At 43.3% G+C, this 23,203-nt stretch overlaps 1 protein-coding gene across 1 annotated transcript in view; it reads right to left on the reverse strand.

Moving 5' to 3' along the window:
- Positions 1-23,203, reverse strand: part of TSPOAP1 (TSPO associated protein 1) — a 92,883-nt gene that overhangs the window by 52,614 nt on the left and 17,066 nt on the right. Inside the window, exons 4-5 of the mRNA XM_058164524.1 lie at positions 22,761-22,937; positions 19,748-20,020 (exon numbers count right to left, since the gene is read on the reverse strand). Coding sequence (XP_058020507.1) covers positions 19,748-20,020; positions 22,761-22,937 — 450 coding nt within the window. The remainder of the gene's footprint in view (positions 1-19,747; positions 20,021-22,760; positions 22,938-23,203) is intronic.

Consider the following 23,203-nt stretch of genomic DNA (forward strand, 5'->3'; position numbering starts at 1 on the left):
TTCCCTATTATCCCCAGCCAGGAAATTCAAAGCTAGTGCTAACTGGAGATTATAGAAAATATAGTATAAGGGTGTGGGGCTGTTCTGTTCTAAGTATACATTCATGTTTATGAATGTAATCCTTACTAATCTGGCAGTACCTGAAAAACTGTGGGAGGAAAATTTGCCTAATATTATGTTTCTGTTGATTAAAATCCTACTCTGTCATCAAGGAAGCTGTCTCATCCCGAGTTGCAATAGTTCTATTTTCCAGGAATTGAGACATCCTGAGTAGCTCTGTGAGTTGGGTGGTCTCTAAATATATATATGGTGGTGACATCTATATATATATATATATGCTTATACCTCCTAATACTTACTCATATATATGTTTATATACTATATAATCTTTTCGTATGATGTTGTGACAAAATAAATAAATAAATAAATAAATAAATGTAATGCGTCTAGGTTGATTCCTTTTAACTCCAACCCCAGGCAATGCCACTCCTTCTCCTTGTATAAGCAATAAATTTATATTAAAATTATATAAAAGATAAATATATTATCATCCCACCCCTTTGCCATATGACATTATTCTAATTATTTATTTTATTTATTTATTTAAGAGAATGTGTATGGCTGCCCACACACTTTCAGTGACTCTGGATGGCTTGCAAAAATAAAAACCCAATATACAAACAATAACCCTCCACACACACACCTGGCAATAACAATTGATCAGATAAGTCACTTTATGGATGCCATTCCACTCAAGGCTTCCCAGGTCCATTGGCAAAACCAGATCTTCAGGGCATTGTGGGAAAGCATCAAAATGGGAGCCAATCTAATCTCCATGGAGATAATGTTCCAAGAGGAAGAAACCACCATGGAGAAGACCATTCTTCTGGGTCCTGCCAGATGTACCCCCTTAATAGAGGGGACACACAACATTCTCTGACTCTCTGCTCTGATGGGTTGGATAGATATGACTGGGAAAAGATGGTCCTTCAGATAACCTGGTCTCAAGGCTATGCATCTATTTCTTATTTGTTTGTCTGTATATCTATCAATCATATTTCTGAATTGCCCACCTCCCTCTAAGAAGATGTATAGAAACTGGGCGACCTTCAGTTCTATACCCACCTTAAACACAAAGACAGCTGGGTGACCTTGGGCCAGTCACTCTCTCTCATCCCTAGAAAGGAAGCAATGGCAAGCACTTTTGAAAAACTTGCCAAGAAAACTGCAGGGACTTGTCCAGTCAATCTCCAAGAAGTGGACACAATTGAATGAAAGTGTGTGCACATCCACACCCACACATAATTTATTTTTCAGAATTGGGAGATACTGTAATTCCAATTCTGAAAAATCAAAAATAGATAAAAATATGAATTGACAATCTAAGCTCCCTCTCCATACATTAATCATTACTTTTTATTAAAATCAGATAAAAGCTAAGTACCACTGTATTTACGTTTCTCAAGGGCTTGACTTCAATCAACACCCAAACCACTAATGTCAGGAAACTGATAGTAAACCCAGAATATAACTTCTCAGCTTCTATGTGTGAATCAAGCATGATTAATGAGCAAGAAGAGTCAGAGATTTTAACATTCTTTTTCCTATTCTAGCACCTTTTGGGTAACGGATTCATTCCTATTATCCCCAGCCAGGAAATTCAAAGCTAGTGCTAACTGGAGATTATAGAAAATATAGTATAAGGGTGTGGGGCTGTTCTGTTCTAAGTATACATTCATGTTTATGAATGTAATCCTTACTAATCTGGCAGTACCTGAAAAACTGTGGGAGGAAAATTTGCCTAATATTATGTTTCTGTTGATTAAAATCCTACTCTGTCATCAAGGAAGCTGTCTCATCCCGAGTTGCAATAGTTCTATTTTCCAGGAATTGAGACATCCTGAGTAGCTCTGTGAGTTGGGTGGTCTCTAAATATATATATGGTGGTGACATCTATATATATATATAGATAGATGTCACCACCGCACATCCACCCAGAAAGCAGACCCAAACCCACACTGATCATGAAGCACGACCAAGGACCAGAAGCCAGACCGCAGCTGCAACATTAGCCATTTCAAACCCCTCCAATCCATACATGCAGCAGACTGACACCCACTATGAAGATGTAGCACGACCACAAAGCCAAACAACAGCTATGCAGCTCACCAGCTCAAATCCCCCTGCAACACAGACTAAACTGAGCACAAACAAGCCCCCACCAACACAGGACACACCCCCAGCCAATCAGAGCACAAAAAAACCCCAGCCAATCAGAGCACAGCCAAGCTCCCACCCAATCATTCAAACCCCCACTAGCAGTTAAAAGGAAGAAACAGCTGCGATCACATATTGCTCCCAGACGCACGAAGCTGAAGCCTGAAGATGACGAATGAAACTTCGAAACGTCGCCAAGACACTTCCAATTTTACACAGGAGAAAACCCGAACAATCAAAGACATATATATATATATATATATATATATATATATATATATATATATATATATATATATATATATATATATATATATATATATATATATGTCTTTGGTTGTTCGGGTTTTCTCCGATGAATCAGTTCAAACCCCACTAGCAGTTAAAAGGAAGAAACAGCTGCAATCACATTGCTCCCAGAAGCACGAAGCTGAAGCCTGAAGATGACAAATGAGACTTTGTCGAACGTCGCCAAGACACTTCCAATTTTACATGGGAGAAAACCCGAACAACCAAAGACCTACATACAAACACCGCAACCTCAGAAAATATATATATATATATATATATATATATATATATATATATATATATATATATATATATATGTTTTCTGAGGTTTTCACGGTGTTTGTATATAGGTCTTTGGTTGTTCGGGTTTTCTCCGTAAAATTGGAAGTGTCTTGGCGACGTTTTTCGATAAGTCTCATTCGTCATCTTCAGGCTTCAGCTTCAGTCTTCTGGGAGCAATGTGATCGCAGCTGTTTCTTCCTTTTAACTGCTAGTGGGGTTTGAACTGATTGGGTGGGAGCTTGGCTGTGCTCTGATTGGATGGGGTTTTTCTGTGCTCTGATTGGCTGGGGTGTGTCCTGTGTTGGTGGGGCTTGGTTGTGCTCAGTCTAATCTGTGCTGCAGGGGATTTGAGCTGGTGAGCTGCACTGCTGCTGTTTGGCTTCGTGTTCGTGGTCGTGCTACATCTTCGTAGTGGGTGTCAGTCTGCTGCATGTATGGATTGGAGGGTTTGAAGTGGCTAATGTTGCAGCTGCGGTCTGGCTTCTGGTCCTTGGTCGTGCTTCCTGATCAGTGTGGGTTTGGGTGTGCTTTCTGGGTGGATGTGGTGGTGACATCCTGTGTGGACCTCGTGAGTGTGGGTCTGGTGTCATTCCTCGTGTTAGGGACACGTTTGTCAATAAGGGCAGGTTTCCAAATGGCTGGTAGGCGGAGGTATCATCTCGTTTGTTCATGCTGTGTGGGCGTTTATCTCGATGGCTTCTCTGATTATTCTGTTGTTAAAGTGTTCAGTTTTGGCGATAGTTCTGGTCTTTTAAAGTCAATATCGTGTCCTGTGACTTTAAAGTGTTGGACCAGGAAGAAGTTGGTTCCTCTTTTGAATGAGTTCTTGTGTTCTTCAATCGTGCACTTATTCTTCTGTTGGTTTGTCCAATGTATGTGGTGGGGCAGGCGGTGCATGGGATTTCATATACTCCTTGATTTTCTAACTCAATTTTGTCTTTGGGGTTTCTTAGGATGGTGGATATTTTTGGTTTGTGCAGAATGCTGTCTTGATGTTATGTTTGTGGAGGATCTTGCTGATTCTGTCTGTGGTGCCTTTTATATATGGGAGGAGGGCTGTGCCATTTTCTTGCTCTCTGTCTTGGGTTTTAGTGGGGGTTCTTTTGGATTAGTTTGGTAATCTTATTTCTCTGGAATCCATTGGATGTTAGTACGTTTGTGAGAGTGTGTAGTTCGGTTTTAGGTGTTGTTCGTCAGCTAAGCATTTTGTTCTAGAGATGAGTGTCTTGGCTACGGAGTTGATCTGTGCTGGGTGGTGGTGTGAGAGTGCATGCAGGTAGCGGTTTGTGTGTGTTTTCTTCTGGTAGATGGTGTGTCCTAGGGAGGCATTGGGTTTCTTGTAGACTAAGGCATCTAGGAAGGAAGTTGGTTGTTAACTTCTGTTTCCATGGTGAACTGTATTTTGGGGTGTAGGCTATTGAGGTGTGTGAGGAAGTTTTCAAGTTTTTCTTTCCCGTGTGGCCAGATTATGAAGGTGTCGTCACGATCTGAGCCAGAGTTTGGGTTTGTGATCAGATTTTTCTAGTGCTTGGGTTTCAAAGTGTTCCATGTAGAGGTTGGCAATGACAGGTGAGAGGGTGATCCCATGGGTGCGCCTTCTATTTGTTTGTATTTTTGTCCGTTATAGATGAAGTATGTGTTGGATAGGCAGTGGTTGGTCAGATCTAGTATGTGCTTGGGGGGGTTATATTTGTTTTGGATAGCTGTCAAGGCTTCTTTGATTGGCACTTGGGTGAAGAGGGATATGACATCAAAGCTCACGAGTAGGTCGCTGGGCTGTAAGTTTTGTTTCTTTATGATCTCTATGAACTGGAATGAGTTTTTTACGTGTGAGGCGATGGATTCTGCATAGGGCTGTAGTTGTTTGGCGAGAAATTTGGCTAGGTTTTGTAGAGGTGAGCCTATGGAGCTGACTATGGGTCTGAGTGGGGGTTCCTTCTTTGTGTATCTTGGGAGGCCGAGAGCTTAGGGCATCTGGATGATTTCTCTCTGGGAATGATTCTTTGTTGGATTTCTCGGCTGATGGGGGAGGCTTTTATTTGGGATCTAGTGGTTTTTTCTAGGTAGGTGGTGGGGTCTGTTTTTAGGGGCTTGTATGCAGGGTCTTGGAGTAGGTTGGTTAATTTGGTTTGGTAGTCAGATGTGTTCATAACCACCGTGGCGTTGCCCTTGTCTGCTGGTAGGATTATTATGCTGGTATCTTTTTTCAGGTTAAGTAGTGCTGTCTGTTCCTCTTGGGTAAGTTGCTTTTGGGTGGCTTGCTGCTGCAGAGGATGTTGGTGATTTCGAGTCTGATTTTGTTAGCGTCATCGGGTTGATTTTGGTCAGGCTGGTTTCAACTCCGCATATAATGGTCTCAGTGGGGATGTATTTGGGAGTGACTGCAAAGTTGAATCCTTTGGAAAGGACATCGGTTTCAGCTTTGGTGAGGATCCTATCTGAGATGTTATGCACTGTTTGTTTCATGTGTTGCTGTGAGGGTGGAGGGGTTTGTTTCTGGCGTTCTTGTAGTCTTCGGAGTTTGTTGGTGTGCGTGTCTGTCTTGAGGGTGGTCTGTGTTTCGGCCCTCCAGACGGCAAGTTGTTTGGATTTGTCCCAAAGTGCCGGGTGCATCTTGTTGCTGAGTTTGAGGTGAAGTGTGAGGAGATCTTTGTTGATTTGATCTAGGAGGAATCTTTTTGTGTGAAGTTCATTTCTGATTAAGGCCAATTCTGTTCTTTTTAGGATGCGTTTGGTGGCTGCAGAGTTGGAGTGGAATTTCAATTGGAAGCATTTGGGGATTAAATTTTCATCGCGGCAGTTTCGTAGGAATGCGAGGTCACATAAAATGGAAGCTCTTTGGACTTCTAGTTTTTCATAGGTCCTGGTCAGATGGTGGATTTCCTCCCCGTAGAGGTGCAATATTTGTTTTCTGAGGTTTTCACGGTGTTTGTATATAGGTCTTTGGTTGTTCGGGTTTTCTCCGTAAAATTGAAGTGTCTTGGCGACGTTTACGAAGTCCCATTCGTCATCTTCAGGCTTCAGCTTCGTGCTTCTGGGAGCAATGTGTGATTGCAGCTGTTTCTTCCTTTTAACTGCTAGTGGGGTTTGAACTGATTGGGTGGGAGCTTGGCTGTGCTCTGATTGGATGGGGTTTTCTGTGCTCTGATTGGCTGGGGTGTGTCCTGTGTTGGTGGGGCTTGGTTGTGCTCAGTCTAATCTGTGCTGCAGGGGATTTGAGCTGGTGAGCTGCACTGCTGCTGTTTGGCTTCGTGTTCGTGGTCGCTACATCTTCGTAGTGGGTGTCAGTCTGCTGCATGTATGGATTGGAGGGGTTTGAAGTGGCTAATGTTGCAGCTGCGGTCTGGCTTCTGGTCCTTGGTCGTGCTTCCTGATCAGTGTGGGTTTGGGTGTGCTTTCTGGGTGGATGTGGTGGTGACATCCTGTGTGGACCTCGTGAGTGTGGGTCTGGTGTCATTCCTCGTGTTAGGGACACGCTTGTCAATAAGGGCAGGTTTCCAAATGGCTGGTAGGCGGAGGTATCATCTCGCTTGTTCATGCTGTGTGGGCGTTTATCTCGATGGCTTCTCTGATTATTCTGTTGTTAAAGTGTTCAGTTTTGGCGATAGTTCTGGTCTTTTAAAGTCAATATCGTGTCCTGTGACTTTAAAGTGTTGGACCAGGAAGAAGTTGGTTCCTCTTTTGAATGAGTTCTTGTGTTCTTCAATGCGTGCACTTATTCTTCTGTTGGTTTGTCCAATGTATGTGGTGGGGCAGGCGGTGCATGGGATTTCATATACTCCTTGATTTTCTAACTCAATTTTGTCTTTGGGGTTTCTTAGGATGGTGGATATTTTTGGTTTGTGCAGAATGCTGTCTTGATGTTATGTTTGTGGAGGATCTTGCTGATTCTGTCTGTGGTGCCTTTATATATGGGAGGAGGGCTGTGCCATTTTCTTGCTCTCTGTCTTGGGTTTTAGTGGGGGTTCTTTTGGATTAGTTTGGTAATCTTATTTCTCTGGAATCCATTGGATGTTAGTACGTTTGTGAGAGTGTGTAGTTCGGTTTTAGGTGTTGTTCGTCAGCTAAGCATTTTGTTCTAGAGATGAGTGTCTTGGCTACGGAGTTGATCTGTGCTGGGTGGTGGTGTGAGAGTGCATGCAGATAGCGGTTTGTGTGTGTTTTCTTCTGGTAGATGGTGTGGCCTAGGGAGCCAGTGGGTTTCTTGTAGACTAAGACATCTAGGAAGGAAGTTGGTTGTTAACTTCTGTTTCCATGGTGAACTGTATTTTGGGGTGTAGGCTATTGAGGTGTGTGAGGAAGTTTTCAAGTTTTTCTTTCCGTGTGGCCAGATTATGAAGGTGTCGCTCACGATCTGAGCCAGAGTTTGGGTTTGTGATCAGATTTTTCTAGTGCTTGGGTTTCAAAGTGTTCCATGTAGAGGTTGGCAATGACAGGTGAGAGGGTGATCCCATGGGTGCGCCTTCTATTTGTTTGTATTTTGTCCGTTATAGATGAAGTATGTGTTGGATAGGCAGTGGTTGGTCAGATCTAGTATGTGCTTGGGGGTTATATTTGTTTTGGATAGCTGTCAAGGCTTCTTTGATTGGCACTTGGGTGAAGAGGATATGACATCAAAGCTCACGAGTAGGTCGCTGGGCTGTAAGTTTTGTTTCTTTATGATCTCTATGAACTGGAATGAGTTTTTACGTGTGAGGCGATGGATTCTGCATAGGGCTGTAGTTGTTTGGCAGAAATTTGGCTAGGTTTTGTAGAGGTGAGCCTATGGAGCTGACTATGGGTCTGAGTGGGGGTTCCTTCTTTGTGTATCTTGGGAGGCCGAGAGCTTAGGGCATCTGGATGATTTCTCTGGGAATGATTCTTTGTTGGATTTCTTCGCTGATGGGGAGGCTTTTATTTTGGATCTAGTGGTTTTTTCTAGGTAGGTGGTGGGGTCTGTTTTTAGGGGCTTGTATGCAGGGTCTTGGAGTAGGTTGGTTAATTTGGTTTGGTAGTCAGATGTGTTCATAACCACCGTGGCGTTGCCCTTGTCTGCTGGTAGGATTATTATGCTGGTATCTTTTTTCAGGTTAAGTAGTGCTGTCTGTTCCTCTTTGGGTAAGTTGCTTTTGGGTGGCTTGCTGCTGCAGAGGATGTTGGTGATTTCGAGTCTGATTTTGTTAGCGTCATCGGGGTTGATTTTGGTCAGGCTGGTTTCAACTCCGCATATAATGGTCTCATTGGGATGTATTTGGGAGTGACTGCAAAGTTGAATCCTTTGGAAAGGACATCGGTTTCAGCTTTGGTGAGGATCCTATCTGAGATGTTATGCACTGTTTGTTTCATGTGTTGCTGTGAGGGTGGAGGGGTTTGTTTCTGGCGTTCTTGTAGTCTTCGGAGTTTGTTGGTGTGCGTGTCTGTCTTGAGGGTGGTCTGTGTTTCGGCTCCAGACGGCAAGTTGTTTGGATTTGTCCCAAAGTGCCGGGTGCATCTTGTTGCTGAGTTTGAGGTGAAGTGTGAGGAGATCTTTGTTGATTTGATCTAGGAGGAATCTTTTTGTGTGAAGTTCATTTCTGATTAAGGCCAATTCTGTTCTTTTAGGATGCGTTTGGTGGCTGCAGAGTTGGAGTGGAATTTCAATTGGAAGCATTTGGGGATTAAATTTTGATCGCAGTTTAAGAATGCGAGGTCACATAAAATGGAAGCTCTTGACTTCTAGTTTTCATAGGTCCTGGTCAGATGGTGGATTTCCTCCCGTAGAGGTGCAATATTTGTTTTCTGAGGTTTTCACGGGTGTTTGTATATAGGTCTTTGGTTGTTCGGGTTTTCCCGTAAAATTGAAGTGTCTTGTGCGTTTCGAAGTCTCATTCGCCATCTTCAGGCTTCAGCTTCGTGCTTCTGGGAGCAATGTGTGATCGCAGCTGTTTCTTCCTTTTAACTGCTAGTGGGGGTTTGAACTGATTGGGTGGGAGCTTGGCTGTGCTCTGATTGGATGGGGGTTTTTCTGTGCTCTGATTGGCTGGGGGTGTGTCCTGTGTTGGTGGGGGCTTGGTTGTGCTCAGTCTAATCTGTGCTGCAGGGGGATTTGAGCTGGTGGGCTGCAGTGCTGCTGCTCGTGTTGTGGTGCTACATCTTCGTAGTGGTGTCAGTCTGCTGCATGTATGGATTGGAGGGGTTTGAAGTGGCTAATGTTGCAGCTGCGGTCTGGCTTCTGGTCCTTGGTCGTGCTTCCTGATCAGTGTGGGTTTGGGTGTGCTTTCTGGGTGGATGTGTGGTGGTGACATCCTGTGTGGACCTCGTGAGTGTGGGTCACCTCCTAATTAGACACTCTTCACAACGTAAGTCTCATTCATCCAATGGATTCCAGAGAAATAAGATTACCAAACTAATCCAAAAAGAACCCCCCACTAAAACCCAAGACAGAGAGCAAGAAAATGGCACAGCCCTCCTCCCATATATAAAAGGCACCACAGACAGAATCAGCAAGATCCTCCACAAACATAACATCAAGACAGCATTCTGCACAAACCAAAAAATATCCACCATCCTAAGAAACCCCAAAGACAAAATTGAGTTAGAAAATCAAGGAGTATATGAAATCCCATGCACCGCCCCACCACATACATTGACAAACCAACAGAAGAATAATACGATTGAAGAACACAAGAACTCATTCAAAAAGAGGAACTAACTTTCCCTGGTCCAACACTTTAAAGTCACAGGACACGATATTGACTTTAAAACAGAACTATCGCCAAAACTGAACACTTTAACAACAGAATAATCAGAGAAGCCATCGAGATAGAAAAACGCCCACACAGCATGAACAAACGAGATGATACCTCCCGCCTACCAGCCATTTGGAAACCTGCCCTTATTGACAAACGTGTCCCTAACACGAGGAATGACACCAGACCCACACTCACGAGGTCCACACAGGATGTCACCACCACACATCCACCCAGAAAGCACACCCAAACCCACACTGATCAGGAAGCACGACCAAGGACCAGAAGCCAGACCGCAGCTGCAACATTAGCCACTTCAAACCCCTCCAATCCATACATGCAGCAGACTGACACCCACTACGAAGATGTAGCACGACCACGAACACGAAGCCAAACAGCAGCAGTGCAGCTCACCAGCTCAAATCCCCCTGCAGCACAGATTAGACTGAGCACAACCAAGCCCCCACCAACACAGGACACACCCCCAGCCAATCAGAGCACAGAAAACCCCATCCAATCAGAGCACAGCCAAGCTCCCACCCAATCAGTTCAAACCCCACTAGCAGTTAAAAGGAAGAAACAGCTGCGATCACACATTGCTCCCAGAAGCACGGTTGAAGCCTGAAGATGACGAATGAGACTTCGTCAAACGCCAAGACACTTCCAATTTTACACGGGAGAAAACCCAACAACCAAAGACCTATATACAAACACCCGTGAAAACCTCAGAAAACAAATATTGCACCTCTACGGGAGGAAATCCACCATCTGACCAGGACCTATGAAAACTAGAAGTCCAAAGAGCTTCCATTTATGTGACCCATCTACGAAACTGCCGCGATGAAAATTTAATCCCCAAATGCTTCCAATTGAAATTCCACTCCAACTCTGCAGCCACCAAACGATCCTAAAAAGAACAGAATTGGCCTTAATCAGAAATGAACTTCACACAAAAGATTCCTCCTAGATCAAATCAACAAAGATCTCCTCACACTTCACCTCAAACTCAGCAACAAGATGCACCCGCACTTTGGGACAACTAACAAATTGCGCCTGAGAGTCAAACACAGACCACCCTCAAGACAGACACGCACACCAACAAACTCAAGACTACAAGAACGCCAGAAAACAAACCCCTCCACCCTCACAGCAACACATGAAACAAACAGTGCATAACATCTCAGATAGGATCCTCACCAAAGCTGAAACCGATGTCCTTTCCAAAGGATTCAACTTTGCAGTCACTCCCAAATACATCCCCACTGAGACCATTATATGCGGAGTTGAAACCAGCCTGACCAAAATCAACCCCGATGACGCTAACAAAATCAGACTCGAAATCACCAACATCCTCTGCAGCAGCAAGCCACCCAAAAGCAACTTACCCAAAGAGGAACAGACAGCACTACTTAACCTGAAAAAAGATACCAGCATAATAATCCTACCAGCAGACAAGGGCAACGCCACGGTGGTTATGAACACATCTGACTACCAAACCAAATTAACCAACCTACTCCAAGACCCTGCATACAAGCCCCTAAAACAGACCCCACCACCTACCTAGAAAAACCACTAGATCCAAAATAAAAGCCTCCCCATCAGCGAAGAAATCCAACAAAGAATCATTCCCAGAGAGAAATCATCCAGATGCCCTAAGCTCTACGGCCTCCCAAGATACACAAAGAAGGAACCCCCACTCAGACCCATAGTCAGCTCCATAGGCTCACCTCTACAAAACCTAGCCAAATTTCTCGCCAAACAACTACAGCCCTATGCAGAATCCATCGCCTCACACGTAAAAACTCATTCCAGTTCATAGAGATCATAAAGAAACAAAACTTACAGCCCAGCGACCTACTCGTGAGCTTTGATGTCATATCCTCTTCACCCAAGTGCCAATCAAAGAAGCCTTGACAGCTATCCAAAACAAATATAACCCCCAAGCACATACTAGATCTGACCAACCACTGCCTATCCAACACATACTTCATCTATAACGGACAAAATACAAACAAATAGAAGGCGCACCCATGGGATCACCCTCTCACCTGTCATTGCCAACCTCTACATGGAACACTTTGAAACCCAAGCACTAGAAAATCTGATCACAAACCCAAACTCTGGCTCAGATACGTAGACGACACCTTCATAATCTGGCCACACGGGAAAGAAAACTTGAAAACTTCCTCACACACCTCAATAGCCTACACCCCAAAATACAGTTCACCATGGAAACAGAAGTTAACAACCAACTTCCTTCCTAGATGTCTTAGTCTACAAGAAACCCAATGGCTCCCTAGGACACACCATCTACCAGAAGAAAACACACACAAACCGCTATCTGCATGCACTCTCACACCACCACCCAGCACAGATCAACTCAGAGCCAAGACACTCATCTCTAGAACAAAATGCTTAGCTGACGAACAACACCTAAAACCGAACTACACACTCTCACAAACGTACTAACATCCAATGGATTCCAGAGAAATAAGATTACCAAACTAATCCAAAAGAACCCCCACTAAAACCCAAGACAGAGAGCAAGAAAATGGCACAGCCTCCTCCCATATATAAAAGGCACCACAGACAGAATCAGCAAGATCCTCCACAAACATAACATCAAGACAGCATTCTGCACAAACCAAAAATATCCACCATCCTAAGAAACCCCAAAGACAAAATTGAGTTAGAAAATCAAGGAGTATATGAAATCCCATGCACCGCCTGCCCCACCACATACATTGGACAAACCAACAGAAGAATAAGTGCACGATTGAAGAACACAAGAACTCATTCAAAAAGAGGAACTAACTTCTTCCTGGTCCAACACTTTAAAGTCACAGGACACGATATTGACTTTAAAAAGACCAGAACTATCGCCAAAACTGAACACTTTAACAACAGAATAATCAGAGAAGCCACCGAGATAGAAAACGCCCACACAGCATGAACAAACGAGATGATACCTCCCGCCTACCAGCCATTTGGAAACCTGCCCTTATTGACAAACGTGTCCCTAACACGAGGAATGACACCAGACCCACACTCACGAGGTCCACACAGGATGTCACCACCACACATCCACCCAGAAGCACACCCAAACCCACACTGATCAGGAAGCACGACCAAGGACCAGAAGCCAGACCGCAGCTGCAACATTAGCCACTTCAAACCCTCCAATCCATACATGCAGCAGACTGACACCCACTACGAAGATGTAGCACCACCACGAACACGAAGCCAAACAGCAGCAGTGCAGCTCACCAGCTCAAATCCCCTGCAGCACAGATTAGACTGAGCACAACCAAGCCCCCACCAACACAGGACACACCCCAGCCAATCAGAGCACAGAAAACCCCATCCAATCAGAGCACAGCCAAGCTCCCACCCAATCAGTTCAAACCCCACTAGCAGTTAAAAGGAAGAAACAGCTGCGATCACACATTGCTCCCAGAAGCACGGGTTGAAGCCTGAAGATGACGAATGAGACTTCGTCAAACGTCGCCAAGACACTTCCAATTTTACACGGAGAAAACCCAACAACCAAAGACCTATATACAAACACCGTGAAAACCTCAGAAAACAAATATTGCACCTCACGGGAGGAAATCCACCATCTGACCAGGACCTATGAAAACTAGAAGTCCAAAGAGCTTCCATTTTATGTGACCTCGCATTCCTACGAAACTGCCGCGATGAAAATTTAATCCCCAAATGCTTCCAATTGAAATTCCACTCCAACTCTGCAGCCACCAAACGATCCTAAAAAGAACAGAATTGGCCTTAATCAGAAATGAACTTCACACAAAAGATTCCTCCTAGATCAAATCAACAAAGATCTCCTCACACTTCACCTCAAACTCAGCAACAAGATGCACCCGCACTTTGGGACAAATCCAAACAACTTGCCGCCTGAGAGCCAAACACAGACCACCCTCAAGACAGACACGCACACCAACAAACTCAAGACTACAAGAACGCCAGAAACAAACCCTCCACCCTCACAGCAACACATGAAACAAACAGTGCATAACATCTCAGATAGGATCCTCACCAAAGCTGAAACCGATGTCCTTTCCAAAGGATTCAACTTTGCAGTCACTCCCAAAATACATCCCCACTGAGACCATTATATGCGGAGTTGAAACCAGCCTGACCAAAATCAACCCCGATGACGCTAACAAAATCAGACTCGAAATCACCAACATCCTGCAGCAGCAAGCCACCCAAAAGCAACTTACCCAAAGAGGAACAGACAGCACTACTTAACCTGAAAAAGATACCAGCATAATAATCCTACCAGCAGACAAGGGCAACGCCACGGTGGTTATGAACACATCTGACTACCAAACCAAATTAACCAACCTACTCCAAGACCCTGCATACAAGCCCCTAAAACAGACCCCACCACCTACCTAGAAAACCACTAGATCCAAAATAAAAGCCTCCCCATCAGCGAAGAAATCCAACAAAGAATCATTCCCAGAGAGAAATCATCCAGATGCCCTAAGCTCACGGCCTCCCAAGATACACAAAGAAGGAACCCCACTCAGACCCATAGTCAGCTCCATAGGCTCACCTCTACAAAACCTAGCCAAATTTCTCGCCAAACAACTACAGCCCTATGCAGAATCCATCGCCTCACACGTAAAAACTCATTCCAGTTCATAGAGATCATAAAGAAACAAAACTTACAGCCCAGCGACCTACTCGTGAGCTTTGATGTCATATCCTCTTCACCCAAGTGCCAATCAAAGAAGCCTTGACAGCTATCCAAAACAAATATAACCCCCAAGCACATACTAGATCTGACCAACCACTGCCTATCCAACACATACTTCATCTATAACGGACAAAAATACAAACAAATAGAAGGCGCACCCATGGGATCACCCTCTCACCTGTCATTGCCAACCTCTACATGGAACACTTTGAAACCCAAGCACTAGAAAAATCTGATCACAAACCCAAACTCTGGCTCAGATACGTAGACGACACCTTCATAATCTGGCCACACGGGAAAGAAAACTTGAAAAACTTCCTCACACACCTCAATAGCCTACACCCCAAAATACAGTTCACCATGGAAACAGAAGTTAACAACCAACTTCCCTTCCTAGATGTCTTAGTCTACAAGAAACCCAATGGCTCCCTAGGACACACCATCTACCAGAAGAAAACACACACAAACCGCTATCTGCATGCACTCTCACACCACCACCCAGCACAGATCAACTCCGTAGCCAAGACACTCATCTCTAGAACAAAATGCTTAGCTGACGAACAACACCTAAAAACCGAACTACACACTCTCACAAACGTACTAACATCCAATGGATTCCAGAGAAATAAGATTACCAAACTAATCCAAAAAGAACCCCCCACTAAAACCCAAGACAGAGAGCAAGAAAATGGCACAGCCCTCCTCCCATATATAAAAGGCACCACAGACAGAATCAGCAAGATCCTCCACAAACATAACATCAAGACAGCATTCTGCACAAACCAAAAATATCCACCATCCTAAGAAACCCCAAAGACAAAATTGAGTTAGAAAATCAAGGAGTATATGAAATCCCATGCACCGCCTGCCCCACCACATACATTGGACAAACCAACAGAAGAATAAGTGCACGATTGAAGAACACAAGAACTCATTCAAAAAGAGGAACTAACTTCTTCCCTGGTCCAACACTTTAAAGTCACAGGACACGATATTGACTTTAAAAAGACCAGAACTATCGCCAAAACTGAACACTTTAACAACAGAATAATCAGAGAAGCCATCGAGATAGAAAAACGCCCACACAGCATGAACAAACGAGATGATACCTCCCGCCTACCAGCCATTTGGAAACCTGCCCTTATTGACAAACGTGTCCCTAACACGAGGAATGACACCAGACCCACACTCACGAGGTCCACACAGGATGTCACCACCACACATCCACCCAGAAGCACACCCAAACCCACACTGATCAGGAAGCACGACCAAGGACCAGAAGCCAGACCGCAGCTGCAACATTAGCCACTTCAAACCCTCCAATCCATACATGCAGCAGACTGACACCCACTACGAAGATGTAGCACGACCACGAAGCCAAACAGCAGCAGTGCAGCTCACCAGCTCAAATCCCCCTGCAGCACAGATTAGACTGAGCACAACCAAGCCCCCACCAACACAGGACACACCCCCATCCAATCAGAGCACAGAAAACCCCATCCAATCAGAGCACAGCCAAGCTCCCACCCAACCAGTCCAAACCCCAACTAGCAGTTAAAAGGAAGAAACAGCTGCGATCACACATTGCTCCCAGAAGCACGAAGCTGAAGCCTGAAGATGACGAATGAGACTTCGTCGAAACGTCGCCAAGACACTTCCAATTTTACACGGGAGAAAACCCGAACAACCAAAGACCTATATATATATATATATATATATATTTACACACATATATACACACATACATACACACACACACACACACACACACACACACACACACACACACACACACAGCTTGGCTGTGCTCTGTGCTCCCACCCAATCAGTTCAAACCCCCACTAGCAGTTAAAAGGAAGAAACAGCTGCGATCACACATTGCTCCCAAAAACACGAAGCTGAAGCCTGAAGATGACGAATGAGACTTCGTTGAAACGTCGCCAGGACACTTCCAACTTTAAATAGATGGAAGGTTTGATCAAGAGGTGGCTCTTTCCAGTGTAACTCTGAATGAGCAAATGGAAACTGCCTTGTGTGAAACAAGATCTGGGCCAGTATTTCTACTTTGGATTGAAATGGTTCTTCAAAATCCACCTTTCACTGTCCAGAAATGCAGGATAGTTTCAGCTGTAGGTTTCAGGAACTGCCCTGGGCATGGTAATCTGCCTGCCAGGTGAAATAGATTGGCCACTTCTCTGTTCTAGAAAAAATGCTTTTAAAAAAAATCAGACTCTGTTAGGGAACTGATAGAAGAAGAAACTAAAGCCCTTATTAATAGCTTTTCAGATGTAGATTTTTATTCTACCACTTTTGCATTATTTGGAGATCAAGTTCCTGAAATATGCTCTCTCCAACCTCCAGCTTCCTAAAATGATTTACACTCTTAAGGAACAAGAATTATATACATATTCAGGAATACTATGTAATGCATTCAATAGGGGATTAAAACCTACCCCGCTTTAAATCTATGGAACTCTGATATGGAGCCCCTCTCCTCAAAGCAGGCACACAACATTAGATTTCTCACCAATGCAACGTCAGAAAAGCTGGTTCAACCTCCCGATCCTCTTTTCAGCCAAACTTGCCTCCACCTAACTAGACCCTTTGCCACCCCAAAGGCGACGCGGCCTGTACAAAATCCGTCTGGCCGGCGCTTTCCTATCTGCCCGCTGCGCCTTCCGCTTCAGCACCAGAGACAGCTTCGCGCTGGCACAGCTCCAGCCCGATGGATTGTGCGGTGGGCTGAACCACTTTGCCGCCCGGAAGAGGGAGGAATATCCGCAGCTCGGCACGGAGCAGGGAAAAGGGCCGAGGAAGGGCCCCTTGAGTGCAAAGTGGGAACTCCCAGACTTGACCACCCAAACCTCCAGGATCTGAACTAGGATCCGGAAGAGGTGCAAACACGGTGCAGTTCCAAATCTCCCCCGTTCTCCATTCAGTCAACATTTTCAAGGAAGGTTCAAGTGTGATAAAAGTACGTTTGTATTTTTGTTTGTTTTGCATGTAATGAATAGAGAACAAGAAGAAAGAAGAGAACAGTGAGTCACCATTGCTATGCCTAAGTATTTATAGCTGGGGTGAGATTAAGTCGGGAATTCCTGATCTGGTGCAGCTGCCAATTAGAGTATTATACCTATTGGCACTATAATTTAATGGGTCAATAGAGCAGGGGAAAGAGGCAACAATATGGTCTAGTGATGAGAGAAATGCAGTAGGACATGAACGACAGGCTCAAATCACTGAGCCTGTTACTGGAATCAAAAAGCTTATCTTATCCAACAATCCTGGCCACATGCTAAAATAAAAACTCTCTTGAGTTCAGTTCAATATATTCACATCTGTGTAGTTCTGTTGGCAACAGTGCACGATTTGCCACACTTCTTCTGGGATGTTTCCCCTTCTTCCTAGTATGGTACACCCCACAGCCTTAGCCTTTGATCTTCCAAGCACTACCAGGTCTGATCAAGATATAAATCTCATCTGTCATCTCGTGCCACTTCCCTTTCCTTGAAGCTCTTCTTCAGTCCCAAATGATGTTGGGGGTTGTCCTGTCTGCTTTCCATAGAAACTCAAGCACTCTTAGCAGTGCTATAAAGTCTATTTAAAAAACATTTATGGGTGATGCTACAAAGTCAAAATCAGAAGAAATTCTCTGCAGTTTTTGTTCATTTCAGCCTTTTTAGCCTATTTCCCCTTGTTCTCTACCCCACATTATCTGAACAGAGTGCTTATGTAGATACCAACCTGCCTTCCATTGAGGACCTGTATACTGCACGAATCAAGAAGAGGGCCGTGAAAATAATTTCAGATCCCTCGCATCCTGGACATAAACTGTTTCAACTCCTACCCTAAAAACGACGCTATAGAGCACTGCACACCAGAGCAACTAGACACAAGAACAGTTTTTTCCCGAAGGCCATCACTCTGCTAAACAAATAATTCCCTCAACACTGTCAAACTATTTACTAAATCTGCACTACTATTAATCTTCTCATCATTCCCATCACCAATCTCTTTCCACTTATGACTGTATGACTGTAACTTTGTTGCTGGTAATCCTTATGATTTATATTGATATATTGACCATCATTCGTGTTGTAAATGTTGTACCTTGATGAAGGTATCTTTTCTTTTATGTACACTGAGAGCATATGCACCAAGATAAATTCCTTGTGTGTCCAATCACACTTGGCCAATAAAAAATTCTATTCTATTCTATTCTATTCTATTCTATTCTGTTCTGTTCTGTTCTGTTCTGTTCTGTTCTGTTCTGTTCTGTTCTGTTCTATGGAGTAACATCATTTGCTCAGGAAATCTGCAAAAGACGTATTAGTAAACAAATGGTGTCTAATACACCCAGGGAGAGCTCAGTTCTCTTCTTTGTGCAAATAGCTCAGTCTACCCAGGCCTGAAGCTGCACTGCTGGTTCCTCTTCCTCCTCCTTCAGCAGCATTCTGAGGACCCATTTTTAAGCTGTTCCATCTGGATAAGGAATAGAGGAACAAGAGAGATGTGGGACTATTCCAGGCAGCATCTGCTGGGGCAGGAGGGGGGGAGATCAGAATCAGCAATGATGGATGGTGCATGCATGTGATATTGACACATGTACAAAAGAGGTGAGGCTTGTGTTGCATTCCAACAATCCTCTTGATGCTCTAACCACCCTCTTGATGCTGAAGAGGCTGGTGGCTCTTCACCCCTATTAGCAACTGCAAAGAACCTTTGACTCTCCAGAAGATTATCTACATGGTGGGCATTCCATCATGTTGCCTGACCTCTTTTCATTCCAAATAGGCATGATAACAGTTGTTCATTTTAAGAACTTGTACCTGTGCTTGACTTCTCCTCTCTCTCTTTGTTAGTCTGTGTTCACTCAGCAAATTTAATCTACCGATAATGAGATAAAAGCCTAGCAGCTACATCTGTACAACAATCTAAACTACTGAGTACTTTTTTTAACGGCATCCAAAGCATTGTGTGAATCCAGCTCACTAAATTGGGAGCACCCAGAAAAATAGGATAATTGTGTAGCTGGTTTGGCATGTTCTCTGAATACAGAATGTGTATGTCATATTTTTAGGATCACCTTGCTAATATATATAAGCCACATTGGAGGTCTTTTTAGCTGAAAAGTGGGATAAAGTGTTATAAATAAATATAATGTTTATGGCACCACTTTTAAGCTTCACTTGATTCTTTTTCTTTGCTTTCAACCTGGATGAAACAAGCAGTAGAAAAAAAATAGGAAATGCAGACCATTACATAAGAAAATGACATATTTAATTGTCATTCCTCCTGCAGTTCTTTTCTCAAATATGCCCCTCTTCCAGTTGAATGTCTTCACTATCTCAGAACTGCAATGGACCCATAGAATAGTACAACAGCAAACACCATATCCCATGTTAGATAGCATAGGTGGACTTAGAAATCTGGTATTCTAAGAATGGTGGGTTTTGTTCTAGATTGTCCAGGAAAGGTAGACAAGATGCATGATTATAAACTGGAAGGAGTTGAAAGGATTTACCTGGCTGGTCTCCTCCACTGCTATACACAGTTCCTCCCATGGCTGTGATACCCTTGTAGGAGAAAAACCATTTGAGCAGGTAGTCCTGGCTGATGTGGTGAGCCCCAAGTCCACTGCAAAAGCTACAGAAATGTCTCCTGGTCCCTGACCACAGGGCTCCAGGGCTGCCTTAAAATTCTTCAGAGCAATCTGTCTCTGTAACCGCAGAACTTCCTTCTGAGATTCTCGGAGTAAATACTGGAAATCTAGAAGAGGCAGACATGGAGGACCTTCCTAGAAAAACAGAAATTATCACTTACCAGATAAATAAATCTTAAAGCGGCTTAAAAACCAGAGAAAGCTGCTTGTATTTGCATATGAGAAATATATTACACAGCAAATGACCAACTACTGTTTGTTTCGTCTTAGATGGTAAATGTCTATGCCATTGTGTCTTCAAGCAACGTCTTAGAAGAGCGATTTATCTTCCACCCACATAGAGGACAGAATCCCTCTTCTTAGATAACACTTGTTGCCTGCACTTGAACAAAAGCTTTTAAAAATGGACTTCAAATCTTGATCAAGGCAAATCAATAGATGCAATCTACATAGACTTCTGCAAAGCTTTCGACTCAGTAGTACACAATAAACTTCTCATAAAACTAATATCCTATGGCATCTCAGGACCCCTCCACAAATGGATATCTGCTTTTCTGTCTAACAGACAACAAGTGGTCAAAATTGGCAATGCTCTATCAAATCCTGTTCCTGTCAAGAGTGGCGTTCCTCAAGGCAGCGTTCTTGGACCAACACTCTTTATACTATACATTAATGATCTTTGTGACCATATCTCAAGTAATTGTGTTCTCTTTGCTGATGATGTCAAACTATTTAACATCACAGACAATACTTCTATCATTCAAAACGACCTTGATCATCTAACCGCTTGGTCTAAAAATTGGCAGCTCCAAATTTCAACCAGCAAATGCTCAGTCTTACATATAGGAAAAAAGAACCCAAAAACTAAGTACATACTAGATGGACATTACCTTACAGATGACCCCCATCCCGTTAAAGACCTTGGAGTTTTCATGTCAAACGATCTAAGTGCCAAAGCCCACTGCAATTACATAGCAAAAAAAGCTCTAAGAGTTGTAAACCTAATCTTGCGTAGTTTCTTTTCCAAAAACACCACACTATTAACCAGAGCATATAAAACATTTGCTAGACCAATTCTAGAATACAGCTCGCCTGTTTGGAACCCTCACCACATCTCTGACATCAATACAATTGAACGTGTCCAGAAATATTTTACAAGAAGAGTTCTCCATTCCTCTGAAAACAATAGAATACCCTATCCCACCAGACTTGAAATCCTAGGCTTAGAAAACTTGGAACTCCGTCGCCTTGACAAGACCTAAGCTTAACTCACAGAATCATCTATTGTAATGTCCTTCCGGTTAAAGACTACTTCAGCTTTAATTGCAATAATACTAGAGCAACTAATAGATTTAAACTTAATGTCAACCGCTTTAATCTAGATTGCAGAAAATATGACTTCTGTAACAGAATCATCAGTGCTTGGAACACTTTACCTGACTCTGTGGTCTCTTCCCATAATCCTAAAAGCTTTATCCAAAAACTTTCTACTATTGACCTCACCCCATTCCTAAGAGGACCATAAGGGGCGTGCATAAGCGCACAAACGTGCCTACCGTTCCTGTCCTATTGTTTTTCTTTTCTTCTTTCTATATATATGCTTATACCTCCTTATATTTACCCATATATGTTTATATACTATATAATCTTTTGTATGATTCCTACATATATTGTTGTGACAAAATAAATAAATAAATAAATAAAAAAGAAAAGAAAATACCTATGTTGATAAATCTCTGCTATTAACCAAAAATACCTTTTAATGACAAATCTAATCCAGATTTCACCAAGCTTTTGCCCTCCAGAATTTTGAGACTTTGACTCCCTTTAACTGTGCTGGTTGTGAATTATGAGATCTGAAGCCCAATAAGTCTGAAGGGGCAGCAGTGGGAAGTCTGAGTCGTTTAACTGATTAACACAGCATCCCTAATAATATTAATAGTGAAAAGGGGCATATTTCAGATTTCAAGCACATTTCATAACAGTCTAGTAGTCTGAAAAGGAAAATTAGCAGACATGAAAACCTGCAGCATACAGTTAAGCTGCTTCATTCAAACCAACCAGTGACCCGGGCCTCACTTTGTCTCTTTGATCTTCCTACCTCTTAGGTTCCTATATCCTCTCCTTTACTTTCAAACATGTCTCCTTGACAGCTTTAAGGCAAGTGGGCTTCAACTCCTAGAATTCCCTTGGCCAGCCTGTTGAACTCCAACGATCTTAAAGTTGTCAAGACTGAGAAACACTGGTCCAGAGCATGAAGTCCCACTTCCTTTAGTTCTTGATAAGATTCCCCCCACCCCCCAGGCCTTTTACATGTTAACAGCATCTTCTTCCAGTCATTCTTACAAATCTTGTTTCCCAATCTTTTGTTTGACTTATGGACATTTATTCATAATTATCCGTTCTGGCACTTAATTGTTCCTCCTACCTAGCTCTCCCTCTGCAACTGCACTGCCTATTGGCAGTGAATATTTTTCTTTATCCCAAAATCCTGAGTTGGTTTTTCCCCAAACTGAAAGTTCACTTTCCTCAGAGAATGATGTAGCAGTATTCATTATCTGAAAAATAAATCTCCCTTAAAAGCTGGAATATTAAATGGAAATCTTTTGATATCAGAGATACTCAGCCAGTGCCCTGACTGAAGATGGCTTTCTGGTCACATTAATTAAAATCCATGAGGCTTTTCTGAGCATGGTGATAAAGCGACAACTTTTCTGTACTGACACACTTGGAAGTGTAGGAGCAGAGACAGAAAAATGTGATAATCCTGGTCCAGATGGGCCTGGATCCAAATCCTAGTGCTCACTCACAATGGATGGAGGTTTACCACATCTGGACAACATCAGCCTGAGTGTATTCAGTGGTAAACATTCACCTTTCCACCCATGATTTTAGCTTGAAGTTCTTGACATTCCCTCTGCAGAGCATTGATCTGTTTGTCTTTCATCAGGAGTGCATTGGCTTGTTCTTGGAGATCTGTGGCCCGTTGGCGTGCCAGCGCTCTTTTGCACAGTCCTGCACAGGAGCTCTTCACATTTATTGGTGCATTCACCTACAGCAAGAAAAGACTGACAGTTGTCTAACAGGCCAATCTTTGGGACAAAGAAATAAATAAATGACTAAGAAGATAAGCTGACTTAAGAGACAAACCATTGGTCTATCTGGTTCCATTCTATCTAACTTGACTAGAAACCTATTTCTAAGGCAAGGGCCTTAGAATGTAAGGTCTACCAGGTGTCAATGAACTGCAGTTCCCATCATGCCTTACTATTGATCATGCTGACTAAAGTTGATGGGAGTTACAGTTTATTTCTTCTC

Source organism: Ahaetulla prasina, chromosome 1 (genome assembly GCF_028640845.1).
Source record: "Ahaetulla prasina isolate Xishuangbanna chromosome 1, ASM2864084v1, whole genome shotgun sequence".
NCBI lineage: Eukaryota > Metazoa > Chordata > Lepidosauria > Squamata > Colubridae > Ahaetulla > Ahaetulla prasina.